Raw genomic sequence first — 15945 nt, 5'->3', positions numbered from 1 at the left:
GGTTTAAAGCATTTGGTGAGTTCATTTAAGTGGATATCTCAACATTAAGATATTAACACATTTTACCCAAAAAAATCAATTTTTATTCTTTTCTCATGCTTTTTATTATCATTTTTTGAAAGATTTTTTTCTGAAAAATTTACCAATGCGGATACTATAAATACTTTCCTTTTTAATCTGTGCTTGATCGATGAATCTATTGGTAGATTTGTGTTAAAAAAAATGAATCTATTGGTCGATTTTTCAACATATATTCTCTTTTGTTTTTGCCATTGTGTATGTTTTTGATTGGCCATTTTGGTGGCTCTCTTGCTGTTGACCGTGGATCGCGTGGGTTCCTTTACTCATGCACGTTTTATGGGTTTCTACTAAAAATACTAGTTTTGCTTATCTCGATTTTGTCGGTTGCTTTGACATTAATGTATCATTTGTCGGCATGTGTAATACAAAAGAAAAGATATTTGGGCAGACGTTCATGACGTATTCTTATAAGGTGAGAAAATGTGAACAAAGCTTGAGAGTGTTTAGCGCTTAAAGTCGTTATCCGACACTACACTTCAGTAAGAAAAATCAGAACAAGATCTAATTTGTTTATCATGGAAAAGTGGTTCTTACTCTACAGTTTCTCTATAACTTTAATTTACTTTATGTTTTTTTTTAATGATCGAGTTTCAGAACTTCGGAATGAAACTGATGAATCAATTGCAAAATTTCATAAAAATACTAAAGATTTATAGTACTAAATAATTTTCCAATTAACAAAAAATATTTATCATAATTTGACTAAAGAGATTCAGCTGATCTAGTTTGATTGAAGCGGCATGTGGTATAGGCCCATGTTTTAGGCATGTTGACGATGTTGCATATTTGCATAGCTGTTTCTCTTAACTAGGGATGTTCAATATGGTAAAACCGAACCGTACCGAACCGAACCGAAATAGACAATATGGTTTGATTTTGGTATATACTATATAAACCGAATGGATATAATTTTATAAAAACCGTAGGATTTGGATATGGTTTGGTATATAACCGATTAAACCGAATAAACCGAACAAAACCGATTAAAAGTAGAAACATGTAAATATGTATCTATTTTATAACAATACATAAAAATCTATTTGTTACATAAGTTAAATTTATGTTAATAACTGTTACCATAATTTTATAGTAATAAAAAACCTTAATTTGTAAAACACTTGAACTATAACTAAATAACAATACATCACAATTCAGACATCTTATTTTCTAAGTCTTTTTTGATCTTTTTGCTTTATTTTAGTCTTCACTAAATTAATATGAAGATTATAAATTTGATGTACAATAATTAATGGAAAATTTTCAGTTGAAAAAGCATGACTTTAATGAACACTAAATATGGAAGAATGGAAAAACTTTTCTTTCATGTTTCTGTTTTGTTTCATATTTTTATTTTCAAAATTTCAAGCTTTGATTTTAGTTATAGATTTGATTATTTTATTTGATGATAGAAGTATTTTTACTTTTTTGTTCATTTATTTGAACATGTAATATATTTTTAATAAATGACGGTGTTGACAATATGACTCTAAAATTTATATAATATGATCTCAAAAAAAAATAATTATGTTTTTGGTATAAAACCGAATAAACCGAAAACCGTCAGTATATAAACCGAACCGAAGTAAATATGGATTTAGAATGGTAGTTATATTTTACTAACCGAAATACCGAAAACCGAAAAAAACCGAACCGAAACCGAACCGATATCCGGATTGAACACCCCTACTCTTAACAATAGTATATCTTTTTTTCAAAAAAAAAATAATAGTACTTCTCTCCTCAACTTATATCACAAGGCGTGTCCATCTCTATTCATATATTTAAATTCCGGAAAAGGTCATTTAAATCCCGAATTTACAAAACAAAGCCAAATAAATCCTGAACTCTTAACTGGTCCATTTTAATCCCGAATTTTTCAAAATTAGCCATTTAAAACTTGAATTTTCGTTGACCGGCCTAATTTGAACCCATAGAAGTCAACCGTTAAATGCATTTAACTTCTGTCAAGTTTTATTACCCATCGTTTAGTAGACATTTAGAAATTAAACCCCCAGGTTATATCATAAGAACCCTAAATTCCTAAAAACTTGAGACTTCTCCTCGTAGTGATTACGAAATATGATCCAGAGGCTTGTGACTCCATTAACTCTCCAGAGGAAGAAAGCTAGAATTGCAGAGAATTATGTTGCCATCTTGGCTTTGTCCTGGTGTTGTAAGAATTATTGGTGTATGTCGTGAATCCATGAATCCAAAATTTGCAATATCAACAAAGAGATCAAAGTGTTTAAATGTGCTGTCAAAGAGCAGAGGGAAATATAAAGTCAGCAAAAGTCAAACTTCAAAGTTTCAAAGCCATTAATAGTTTGTTCATGGGTGTGGGCACTCTCTTGCATTGTTGGTATGTTGTGGGTTTTTTTCTGTATTGGAATGCTGTACTTTGTTCTCTCTTATCTACTAAGTTTGTAATGACTTCGAATCAAACACCATCGTTGTGTTATGTTTGTATTTGGAATGAGTTTGTAATCGTTTTTAAGAAGGTATTGTAATGAGTTGCAAAAATTGAATCATAAAGGATGAGACAGTAGAGAGACAAAAACATGAATGTGTAAACATAACAGTCACAGAAACATGAAAGTGTTTAAAACATGAGTTCAAACTATTACAGTTTAAGATGGTCTCTGACATATAAGCAAAGCCGAAACTCCCAAACATAAAGCACAACTTGAATACATAAACCTGAAGTTCAAACTGATTAGGTGTTACGACAAGAAAAAGAAATATCGATTTGAAATTTCAAGTGGTTAGGGATTTAGGGTTCTTATGATAGATTGGGGGATTTTAAGTTGCAAAGTGTCTACTAAACGTTACATAATAAGACTAAGTAATTTAATTGTTGACTTTCTTTAGATTTAAATTAGCCTGGTCAACTAAAATTCAAAATTTAAATGGCTTATTTTTAAAAGTTCATGATTTAAATGGATCACTTAAGAGTTTGAGATTTCGTTGGCTTCATTTCGTAAGTTCGGGATTTGAATGACACTTTCCTCATTTAAACTCTTTATTCATTTTCGCTTACAAAAACAATTTACAAATCCATGCTGAAACACGTGCAAATTTAATTTATAAACTAGATTTCCACCCGCACAACCGTGCGGATATATATTTTCACATATATATATATAGATATTTGTTTTACATAATTACTATATATTTTTAATATTACTCACATATTTAAATGTTTGCATAATTATGCCAAATATAATAATTTTATAGTTTTCATGCTTGTAAATTAAAATCATCACATATATATGTTGCTTATTATATATTTGTCTTATTTAATTTGTGTTTGATTACTAAACTAAAATTTTTAATGCATGAAACAACATATATATAAAAAATTTGTATTTAATTTATTATAATCATGATCCGTAATTCAAGTTGCTAGATTTTTGTAGTAATTTTTTAATGTTTATTAATTTATATAATAAATTACTGTATATTAAAAAGTTTAATATAAGTTAAATTTTTATACATGTATTATATAGTTTACTAATATTAACCCATTCTACCAACATATTATATTTTTAGCATAAATATTTTATATTTATGAAAATAAAATATGTTAACTTATCAATTTAAAATAATTTTATCATATTTTTTTCAATATAAAATTTTTATTTTAAAATGATAAATATTATTATAAAAATGATAAAATAGGATATGATTTTATTTTTTAGTAACATTTCATTACTAATTACAAAATAAGTTGAAAGTATTTATATTCAATTTATGACAATTAAGATCTTATTATAATCTTTTTCAAGAGATTTGTTAGAATTTAAATTTTTTTTTAAAAACTTAAAAGATATTATGATTAAAGTAGTTAAAAATATTATGTATATTAGCATTAGTGATATACATTTAATATAAAATTTAAATGATGGTCCAAATAAAAATATCACTCATCAAAAAATCATGATTTTTATTTTATTAGAAAACAAATTTGAAAAAAAATCAAAATTAAAATAAATATTTATTTCTAACAAAATCTTTAAAAATTATTAGTAAATGTATTTGTGAAATTAATTAATTTCATTTTATTTAAATTTTCGTTTATAAACCAAAACTATATTCAATTTTAATTTCTAATTATATTTTATGATCATTTAAATTAAAACTAACTAATTTTTGAAATTAAATTTAAAAAGATTCTAAGAAGATTTTAAAAAGATTTTGTTAGAACATCTTAAATATATTCATTTGTATTTCAAATAAAAATATAAAGATATTAAAAGATATAATAATAAACTTATGTAAAATATGATATTTTCTAGGAATAGTCCAAACTAAAAAAATCACACATGAAAAGAAGTCATGACTTCTGTTTTAATATATAAGATTCTTCAGTGTATATTCAAATATCTTTCGTACAATTTTTAATTATAACATCAAATAAAGAAAGGAATGCAATCTGTTATTCTATCATTTTCGCATTCCCTGTTAATATCATAAGAGTAGCTAAAATTAGTACATATTGATTGTCCTATAAGTAAAGGGATTATTCCCTTGATCAATGATTAAGATTCATAATCCAGTAACATATAAGCCAGTATTAACATACTTTGTAGTGATTAAGTTTAACCACATATACACAATCATTTCATAGTTTCTAGAAATATAATCATACAAACTCACATCCACACAAACATACAAACCACTTTGTTTGATACAGATAAAAAGTTCTAAGAGCAATGTCCTTATTCAAGACTACATTGATCATCACAATTCACACAATGTTTTGTGACTTGCATGAAACACTATCTGAGAAAGGAAAGCTTTAAACCAAGTAATGTTTCATCCAAGAGTTGAAGCGAGACCAAGCAAGCTCCACCGCTGCTTCGTCATCATCAGAATCTCCCAAACTCTTCCTTCTGCGCACTCCTTCAGGGCTCCTGTTCAAGAACGCGTGCCCGTTCCCCGAGTAAATGTGAACCTCGTGTGCTACTCCCGATGCTTTCAGCTTCTCTTCGAGATTCCTTGCTGCCTGAAAAAGGTTGTAATAATCATTAGACAATTTATTTTTTGAGATGTGATGTAAATTGTAATTAATGGTATATAATATAATATATATACCGTGACATCAGAGAAACCAACAATATGGTCAAGCTCTCCAAAATGGGCCTGAATAGGTGCCTTGGCTTGTGCTGGATCTGCAAGCTCAGAGGAAGGAGTTCCATAGAATCCAACAGCAGCATCAACCTCTGGAATCAAAACAGAGCTAGCTATAGCTAGTGCACCTCCCATGCACATTCCAGTCACACCAACCTATGCGACCACATTTTAGAATTTTTATAATCTATTAACATAATATATGAATAGTAGAAAAAATTGTAGCACCTTTTTGGAGCCATTAGCTTTAAGCCAATTAACAGAAGCGCTGATATCTTTGACAGCACCTGGCCAGTCAAGGCCATCCATTAAATGCTTTGCCTCTGCAGCATCAAGACCAACCTTTCCTCTATATAAGCTACACCGAGAAAAAAGGTAGTGAGATTTTAATAGCTGAATCTTGCAATGCAAGAGACACTTACTCAGGTATAAGGGTTTTGAAACCAGGGTCAAGCTGTGAGATTTTAATAGCGTGGTTCTTGATCTCAACTTCAACACCCCACCATTCTTGAATCACAACAATCCCAGGCGCATCATCTTTACCAACCACATACGCATCGAACGTCTAACCAATAGATCACACATAAAAGATTAATGATAAAGGGCTGAAGATTGTATAAAGTTTTATTGAGTAAAGAAGCATATACAGACAACTAGCCATGCTCAAACCTTATGTTCATAAGAAACAGAAACACAACACCACACAAGGAGCAAATTAGGTAAAGAAGTCATGCGGAGACAGAGAAAGAGAAGCTTACAGTGTCATCTCTTTGGATTTGGATTTTCTTGAAAGCTGAATCGGCCATTGATCGGACTGAAAAGCGAGAAAACGCAGGAACCGAGGATCTAGAGAGCGAAGAAGAAGACTTGCCAAGTGAAGAAGATAAGAATGTGGACGATGAAGATGACACGAGTGCTCCTAACATTTGTCTGACTATTGTAATAAAACTATTTTTGTTTTGCGACAAAACCATGTTTTCATACTTCACTAGGGTAGGCCCGCGAAGCTCGTGGGATGTCTATATTTCTTTAGTTTAACATTTGATAAATACTTATTTACGATGATGTATTCTAATTTTTATTTGATATATGACATGTTTTTAGACCATACTATTTTAATTATTATTTATATTTTTTTGTTGTGGGTTTTTAGTTTGATGAAAACATAATTTTATTAACATTGACCAATTTTCCTATACAATATAATTTTATTTTAGAAATGAGAAATATCCAAAAATGTTTATTTGTTTATTTATATTTGATCTAACTTGTATTTTCAATGGTTTTCCTTTTATATCATGTATTTTATTCACAATGTGTAATTATAAAGATTTATACGTCGTATAAGTTTTTGTTTTCGACTTCAAGATCTATTTCTATTCTTCGAAGAAATAAAATTAATCTTTTATCAGTCATTCAATTGGATTTTGTAAGTTATTCTATAACACTGATTTATATTTATATTAAAGTTTATTAGTTGTTTTAAAAGCACCATAACATAAAGAACTTATAGAAATTTCATGTTTGTGAAAGTATAGTTAAAATATAATATATATTTTTAAATTACTTTTGTTTATATTTAAAATCATACATTTGAAAGTTAAACTATAACTATAATATAAATAATTGTATTCCAAGAACAAAATATGAGCATCACAAAATTTGGAGTGTTTTAAAGTTTAGAAAGAACAAAATTTGGAGTATTTTATATATCTGGACGCCGGTTTTTAATACATGCATATCCTTGAAACTAACAAGATACCTTTCCCTGTTTTTTTCTTATAGAGCTGAAATGCTATTAAACTTTAAAGAAATAAAAAGATACATCTCTTTTTAGTGGGGTATGTCTTTGATCCGTTGAAAATACAAACATACAAACATGAAACCAAATGAAAGCCCATATTTAGTAGCAGGGCCGTCCCTGCCATAAAGCCAGTGAAGCTAGAGTTTTAGGCCACAAAATTATTACAAAATATGAGGCCACATTTTTTGAAAAAGAATGATTATAGTTAAGTGGTTAAAAACATATTCATCTTTGTTTCAGTTGGAGTCCGCATCTTCAATGTTATAGTGTCCGTCTTCCTTTTTTTTCTATTGCGACATGTAGTTTAAATAACTTCTGATTTTTTTTTGTCAAACAAATAACTTATATGTTTCTTTTTTTTTCCTTGTGTTACTTAACATTACAAATAATAATAGTTCAATTCAAACTCGTGATTTTTATTTTATTAAAATGTCTACTAATAATCTGACGTAACTAAACTACTACGAGTTAAAAAAAGTTAAACTAAAAAAAAAAAAAGAAGAAGCTAAACTACTATTTCAATTTGTATAAAAAAGAGAAACTATTATATATGCATATATATTATATAAATATATTTTACAAATAAATATAATGTTATTGTATATAAATATGCTTCAGGCCACCAAATTTATCGGGACGGCACTGTTTAGTAGGAAAAGAAATCAGATGAACCCGAGATTTACCGAGAGAAGCAAATTTGTCGGCATGCAAAGAATCTGCAGTGGAAATTGTCTTGAAAATCAGACAGATGTGACATTCCTGTCTTCATGCATCTGTTCAGCCTCATAACACCTGAAAGGAAGGATAATATTTTATTAATCAATAATATTCTTATGTGCAAGTGCAATACAACAACAAAAAAAAACTAAACAAAAAATTATAAACATCAAAGAACAGAAGAGAAAGGAAAATTCTTACATATCACAAATCTGAAAATGTTTGCACTGACTACTGACCCAACGATTCTAGATACCATCACCATAAGCAATGTGTGTAAGAAGGCTGCAAGTAGACCATGAGAAAGTCCTCATTGGAATGGTCTCACCGAGCTGGAAACAAAGGCAAAAGGAGAACAAACTAATAAAGAGATATTGGGTTTGGTTTATTTCTCTGTTTTTTTCATATTGGGTTTGGTTTTTCCTTTTTGCTCTCGGGAGCTTTTCTATCTGATGCCCTGTGTATTTTATACTCTTGTCTTGATTATGAGCTTCTGCTCTTTATTTCAGTGTAGTAATTTCAGTGTTAAAAAAAAGAAAGAATGTGACTTCGATTTTAGCGTAGCTATTTGAGGGTTAGTGATTTGAATATTAGAGAATGGAGGAGGTTATCTTACGAACAAGAAAAAAATTTCTCCACAACAAAACATGTACTATTAGAATATCCCAAAAAAAAATTTATAACTTCAAATATAGAATTTTTTCTTTCTAAAAAGAAACTTCAACACTTCGTATTTAAAGTTTTGAGGAGTGAAACTACTCAAAACTTCAAATTTGAAGTTTCATTTTATTTATATTTTGGTCCTTACAATTAATTACAAATCTCATTTATTATTTTAAGTATTTTTTTCGTTTATCATTTTAATCCTTAAAACATTTATTTCTCATAAATATTTCAAAATTGTTTTAAAAATTTAAGTTTTACACATAAAATTAAATTAAAATTTTTTAAAATAAGATTTATATTAGTTTAAAACTAGAATTAGACAACAAAAATATTACAAAAGAAACTTAATAAAAATCTTTTTAAAAGGTACATGAAAGCATAATGATTACACAAATTTAAATGTTATAACATCAGTAATTGTTTGGTAAACTAGCTCTAGAACCTCCAAAATCTCCAAAATGTTGTTAAAACAAATTTTGTGTAATTAAAGACAGAGCATTACATAAATAATTTTATGAAATAATCGGGTATTTTTGTAGTTTAGTATTTAATTATGTATTTATATTTAGGGAAATATTTTATTAATTAATATTTCTGTTGTATTTTATATATGTATAAATTATTTATAAAAGTTTTATGGATTTACATTAATTATGACAAATATAAGGACCATAGCATAAAATACCTAAAATATAAATAATTTTGAAGTTAAGTTTGAAATTTTGCTTTTGGAAGAAAACATTTTAAACTTCAAATATAGAGTTATGCACAACTCTAAAATAGAGTGTCTTTTTGGAGATGCTCTAAACAAGATTAACGTCCTAAATACATGGCCGAGTTAACACTGTTATGCTCTAAAACAAATTACCCTCTATATTTATATTCAGATAATGTTTAAAATATTTTAAATTTTAATTAGTAATATTTTTATATTTTGTGATGAAAATAAAATTATATACATATCAAATAATTTTGAACCCTTTTCAAATTTATTTATTATATTTATAATTTTTTATATAAAAATATAAATTTATAAAAAAATTGAACCTCTTAACTATCAATATACATGGGACACGGGATTGGACTCTGGATGATCGCACCGCATGTCCTCCTGCTCAGTCGGCCTTACCTAAGTATACATGTGGGTTGAATATATATGGTCCTCTTTTTTTCTTTTCTTTTTTGAAACAGAATATTGTCCTAAAAAATTTACGGCTTTATTTTGTAACATTTGGACTGTACCATTTTGAGATTGTATGTAGCCTTGTCCATTGGGTTATATTAATAAAAAAAATCATGAACATAAATGTAAACTAAGAATTTTAACTCACTGTAATATAATTTACAGTAGATTTGTTACACGTGTTCTTCGAAGATAGGATAAGCTAATCCAAATTAAGTATTTTTCCTGGTCAGAATGCATATTAAAGTTTCGTCATGAAAAAACAAAAAGTAATTCATATTCAACGAAAAAACAAACTAACAAATATCTTTTCAAAATTTCTTTCCATGTAATCACTTTCTTTGGATGTATTATTATTATTTTCCTTTTGCATTTATTATTTAGTTATATATTTTCTCTACATTTTATGATTTAACCAGAAAAGTCCATTAAAAGGTATTTTGTCAATTATAAGACTGAGACCATGCATACCGCTTAGGCGCTTAGCCTCTATATAAATTGTTTACACTCATCTGCTATAACAACACTCAGAGTTGAATAAAAACATAAAAAATAGACCAAGAGAACATTCTTCCGATCAATCAACGTCGGAAAATGGCAAATCTACCAGATTCACTGTACGAGGATTACAGTACAAGCAAGTTGACGTTGCCATCTGCTTCTTCCTTTGCTCCAACCACCACTGTCGTACCTTTTCCGGACATGGACACAATTATCCAGTGGATCAATGATCTTCATAATGAGATTCCATTTGTCTCTAATTCCGCGCTCCAAAACCTTGTCACTGTAAGTGCAAAACAATATTCTTCCATCTCTTACTCTCTATTTGTTTAGATGATTTTAGTTTATAAGTCTATATGTTTGTTATCTATCTAGTTGCGTTGATTGAGCATGCTTTCTGTTTGTTACTTGAGGACTGATTCATTTTCGACAAAGGACTCTTTTCCCGATTGGGGGAGATCTTGAGATCTCCTTTGTTTCTTGCTTCATAGATTAACCAATTATCCCAACATTATGTCCTTTTTCCTTTGTGATCATACGAAAATGATTGAAATTATGTTACCATCGCAATCTTACCTCACCTCAACAAATTTTCTTCAGGCTTAGGAGAGTTGTGATCTTTCTCGTCATAAGAAATGTCAAGTTGTTGATTATTACCAGCAATATATCATCGGATTGATTTTCATTTTTTATGTCTAGGCGATTATCGGCATTATGTTGTTACATAGGCTTTGACAATTTCATGTTAGAAGATCTCGCCTTTTCTTCTCATTGTAAAGAAATATGCAACTGTTATTTTGTTTCTGTTTTGCTACATTTGATGATTATCGACATTATCTAGTTGGATTTGCTTTCACATTTAAGGTTTAGGCGATTTTTTTGTCATAATACCACAAATTTCTTAGTTTTTCATGGTATGATAAGTCAAGATTTTGTTCTTCAGCTAATTCTTTGTTTGTCTGTAAGTTTCATTCTTGTATTGTGAAATTAAAATATGTGCGGTCAGTAATTACCATTTGTTATGCACTCTAAATTTAATCTACACAAATGTTATTCAAATTATTATTTTTTTCTTCCAAATTTATGGATGGAAGAAATGATAGCCAAACATATATACTTGTGGTCCAATGTAGGGATAGAAATTTATCTCAGTAAAACTAACACATATGGAATCACAAAATTGCATAACTTAGAAAAGTCAAAATTTCTTAGTGTAGCATTTCTTTTGATCATTTAGACCGCTTATTTAATATCTCTGTAAATATGTATATCTTGACTAGGAATAAGATAGATCTGGATATCAATATTTTATGGTATCCGGATCCATGTTTTCCCTATCCGAATATGGATCTATATCTCAGTGATATTCGATTGTGAATATTTGACTAAATATTTAAATATTGGTAGATATACTGATCCGTAAATAATATATATATATATATATATATATATATTTTTAAAAAAATTAAATGTATACAACATTTTTTTATAATGATGCTCACATACTATCACTGTCTATCTTTTCACCCATGGCAGCATAGGAACACTTATGAGATCTTGCCGCTGCTATTATGGAAATCTCCTTGTACAATGGCCATGATGTTGCAGGTCCAATACCAAGTACTTTGGTTTCGTAGTTGACTAATACTGATATGTTTGCAAAATCTTACTTTCTTTTGTTTTAGGTTTCTTTCTTTGTGATACTCAATTTGAATTATTCAATCTCTGCAGGAGATCGTGAAAATCTACCCACACATCTCAACTCCAGTACACTCTCGGGAGGGGAAGCCACCTCGAGCGTACAATATTCTGCTTTTGTTCCAGGTTTTGTTTGGCCTCAAACTTTTCTTCTTTCATTTGAGAACCACTTCTTTGATAACAGCTTATAATTGGCTCTATAATGTTATCATTTTTCTTTGCCTATTATAGTGCATAGCTCATTATCCGGAGACAAGAGGCTACTTCCTTAAGGGTATGTTTTTCCATTTGATCATTAGTAAAAGGAATAGATATGATAAAATGAATAATTGTTAATGGAATTTAATGAAATGAAATTAACATTTCACTTGTATTCCAATATTTTAGTTGTGAAAATAATTTTAATATAAATATTGTTTTTAATCCAGAAGGATATGCAATGTTATGGAAAAAAATGCAATAACCTTTTCATTTTTTATTTTAACTGGTAAACATTATGAAAATGTAAAGAAAATCAAGTATTCATGAAGATTTTATTCCACAAAAAAAAGCATTTCAGTTGCACCCGACATCATTGTAATATCATGTTACATGTTCTTCGAATTTCATGTCCTATGTTAATTTTTGTAGCTGAGATGCCACACTACTTATTTCCTTTGATGGACATTAATCTCACCGACAAGCCTATCGAATGCTTAAGGCTTGGTGCATTGGGTGTCCTTGCTCATATGTTGAAGGCGGTACATACAGTAGTATCCTCCTCTTTCACAGCATATATTTTTGTCACAAAAATACTTAATATTATTTTGAACATCTCACTTGTCTTACAGCCTATAGACGGAGCTGCTGTTCGTTTCCTTATGGACAACGGTGCTTTACGTTATTGCATCAAAGCTATCGAGATTGGCTCTACAGAGTCAAAGACAGTAAGTTTTCTTCGCCACATCTACTGACTCTTAGACTATAAATTAAAGAAGAAAGAAAACGTTACGAACCAATATACTTCTTTCAGGTTTCTGTGTTCATATTGAACAAGATTCTGTCAACTAATGAGGGGCTTCAGTACTGCTGCGTCTTGGCTGATCGTTTTTTCCTCATAGACGGTCTCCTGAAAAATCTGCTTGTGTATCTTTCTTCCATGACCAACCCTTCTCCCAGCTTGTTCAATCTTATTGCTGGTTGCTACGCCAAGCTCTCCCAGAAGCCCAGGTTTTGTGCCTACACCTTCTGATTATTTCAAGTTCTTATGATCAAGCAAACAACAACAACTTTGTTTTCTTGCATGCATTAGGGCTCGTGAGGGGTTATGGCGTTTCCCTCCTGTCATGCTGCTCAACGGGACCTTCGCCAGTTTATTTGCTGTAAGATTGGAACTCTTTCTTGAGCTCTGTATGGATTTGGTCAAGATTCAGAGTGTTTTTGTGTGTGTGGTTTTACGCAGGAGGACCCAGACGCTGTTAACTACCGTAAGCAGCTGATTCGGAACATGCAAAGCAAAGTTATGAAGTAGCAGAAACACACAGTTTTACTCCAGCGTGACGCTAAGTAATAACTAAGAAGACAGAAAAGCTATGTTCTTGTTTTGGTTTACTCTCTTCTTCAGATGACTCTTTTTTATTATCTTTCAGCATTGTTTTTCTCTCTTTTGGGATACATTTGAACCCTTTTTCTATCTTCTTCTCCTTTCAAGTATTTTATATTTTGATTTCTCTCCAGAGGGAGAAAGGATTTGCTTAATTTGCAACTTGATGGTTGATACTGCTCATATGATGATTATTATTATAATGATATTAACCTGCAGGAACAAAAGGAATCAGAAAAAAATATAGGAATAAATAGTTGAGATACAAAGGCTTTCTCATGTTCTTTTGTAGTTTTTATATGAAGTTTGAGGAAGAGAATAAGCCTTTCTGGTGTTAAGTTCTTCATAGTTGCACACTGGGACTTTTAGGAAAGAGACCTGAACGTGAGAGACCATCGAGATCAAAGGTCTCGGCAACATTTGTCGATGCCTTGGCAGAGAGATTGTGAGGGGTCTTTGAGTTATGTTCACTACCATCCATAGATAGGCAATTCTCAATCTCTCAGAGATTTTTTGTTTTCCCTTTGTTTGCCATAGCATTATCTTCCATCCAATCTAAACCCATGGACAGTATTTTCACACTTTCTGTGCCTCATCAGTACTATAACCAGATAAATCAGCTTAGAACTAGTTCCCATCATCCCCATAGAGTATATAAAATTGTTAGCTATAAAATTGTTCTTATAATATTTTTTATAGTTTATAATAACATAAACCTAATGGATTTACACCTTATACATAAGACTGTAGTGTAAGATCTAGCTAGATCCAGCGGTCCGTGCGGATAGTTTTTATTTTATAAATGTATTTGATATTATTATAATTTTTTAAATATATAATTTCATTTTATTGTTATATATTGTATAACTCTATAATATTATTTTTTATATTTCTTATTCGACATTATTAATTTATAGTGTTTTGTTAAAACATTTTACTTTATTATTAATTTTTATTACTTACTAATATATTTTCGAGTTAAGTACAATAAATAATAATATGAAATAATCAAATAGAGAACATGCAAAATATGTTTTTTTCTTTAATTTATACATTTTGCATGTAATACATTTTTAAAATTTATTTATTTATATTATAGAAAAGAAATTTGTTTAAGAAAATTTATATTTACATGTTGTGTTTAATAAAATATACTTTAACATATATCATTTTAGTATTTTACGGGATTTATAAAAACACTGTCTTGTTTAAATAATATACCCTATCGTTTTAGTAAATTATATACATAGTAATATCAATCATATTTTTTGAGTAAATTTTATTGATATAGAATATTTTTTGGATGCTATGATATTAAGTTTTTTTTTTTAATTAAGACTCCAAAATATTAGGTTGCTTTAATGTTTACAATATATATAGTTATTAGTTTTTTCTTGCTGCATTTCAAAACGTTATTCTTCATCATCTATGGTTTTATCTTTTGTAAAATTTGAAATATTATCATTTTGATTTTGAATATTTATTTACAAAATTTTATATTTTGTCAAAAAAACTTTGGAAAATTACACAATTATTTTTGAGTTTAGAACATTACATGAATTTTGAATTTGTTTTGTTACTAAATTGATATATTATTTTATAAAAAATATATATACTTTAACATATATCATTTTAGTATTTTACGGGATTTATAAAAATATTATTTTGTTTAAATAATATAGCCCTACTGTTTTAGTAAATTTTATACATAGTAATATGGGGTTTTTGCCAAAACTAACCCACAACTTGATTTTAACCCCAAACTTATACCCAAACTTGAATCAAATGCAAAACTAACCTAAAAGCCTAGTGAAATTACAGCTCAGCCCCTTGTGACCAAACAAAAAAACAGAAACCATTTTTACGAATATAGCTCCAGTAAATCGTCTGAGATGTTGGAAGTCGTCTGGACGACTGAAGTGTAAGTCGTCTGGTACCAGTTTATTTTAAAAATAATTTATAAATCTTGTAAAAAAGTATTTTGATGTGTGAAAAATAAAAATCAAGCAATTATAAACAGCTTTAAGTGATATAAATTAAGATATGATAAAATTGATTTGTTTTGAAGATAGATGAGTGGAAGTAGTGAATCATGAAATACTTTAGTTTAGGAGTTTGGCAAACATATGTTGTAGTATTGTATGTATTGTTAGGGTTAGATTTTGGAAAACTAAAATGTTTTTTTCAAAAATTAGTTTTCACCTATATGTGTTTAATTCTGTGTATAGTAAACACTTTTCAAGTTTGATTTGATTTTATTATGTGTTTAATTAGATAATTAAGTTTAGGGGATATGTTTAGGGTGTGGACGACTTATATTTCAGTCGTATGTTGAATAATTTACTCGGACGACGTATATTTCAGTCGTCCACATCGTACTGAACCTTTAATTTTACCAATGTACGTTTTAACCTAACCGGATCATTTACCAGACATATAAAAGCTAGTTTAGGGGTTATGTTTAGGGTCTAGACGACTTACATTTCAGTCGTCTGGTGAAGAAATTAAAACAGACGACTTACATGTAAGTCGTCCAAATATTCCCGCCTAAAATTTTTAAAAAAAATTATTTTCCCGCTTAAA

The 15945-nt window shown here is 29.1% G+C and overlaps 2 protein-coding genes across 5 annotated transcripts; one reads left to right on the top strand and one right to left on the bottom strand.

Moving 5' to 3' along the window:
- Positions 1-4642: 4642 nt before the first annotated feature.
- LOC103867654 (protein usf) lies at positions 4643-6229 on the bottom strand. The gene is made up of 5 exons (XM_009145751.3): positions 5970-6229; positions 5634-5776; positions 5440-5569; positions 5176-5367; positions 4643-5086 (listed from the first exon to the last, which is right to left on the bottom strand). Exons 1-5 carry the CDS (start codon positions 6183-6185, stop codon positions 4880-4882), a joined length of 888 nt encoding a protein of 295 aa, XP_009143999.2. The 5' UTR covers positions 6186-6229; the 3' UTR covers positions 4643-4879.
- Positions 6230-6469: 240 nt separating this feature from the next.
- Positions 6470-13517, top strand: LOC103867655 (CCR4-NOT transcription complex subunit 9). Of its 4 annotated transcripts, XM_009145753.3 has the most exons (9): positions 6470-10367; positions 11619-11690; positions 11814-11906; positions 12012-12054; positions 12411-12520; positions 12611-12706; positions 12793-12989; positions 13072-13141; positions 13222-13517. In XM_009145753.3, the coding sequence occupies exons 1-9, from the start codon at positions 10176-10178 to the stop codon at positions 13288-13290; spliced, it is 942 nt and encodes a 313-aa protein (XP_009144001.1). In that variant the 5' UTR covers positions 6470-10175; the 3' UTR covers positions 13291-13517. The 4 variants fall into 4 exon arrangements, with proteins under 4 accessions (XP_009144001.1, XP_033147674.1, XP_033147673.1 ...); XM_033291783.1 differs by having other exon boundaries at positions 13072-13517; XM_033291782.1 differs by having other exon boundaries at positions 12411-12706.
- Positions 13518-15945: the final 2428 nt, after the last annotated feature.

Source organism: Brassica rapa, chromosome A05, assembly GCF_000309985.2.
Source record: "Brassica rapa cultivar Chiifu-401-42 chromosome A05, CAAS_Brap_v3.01, whole genome shotgun sequence".
NCBI classification, from domain to species: Eukaryota; Viridiplantae; Streptophyta; class Magnoliopsida; order Brassicales; family Brassicaceae; genus Brassica; species Brassica rapa.
The sequence above is the reverse complement of the archived record's forward strand: the minus strand, read 5'-3'. Positions and strand labels throughout refer to the sequence as shown.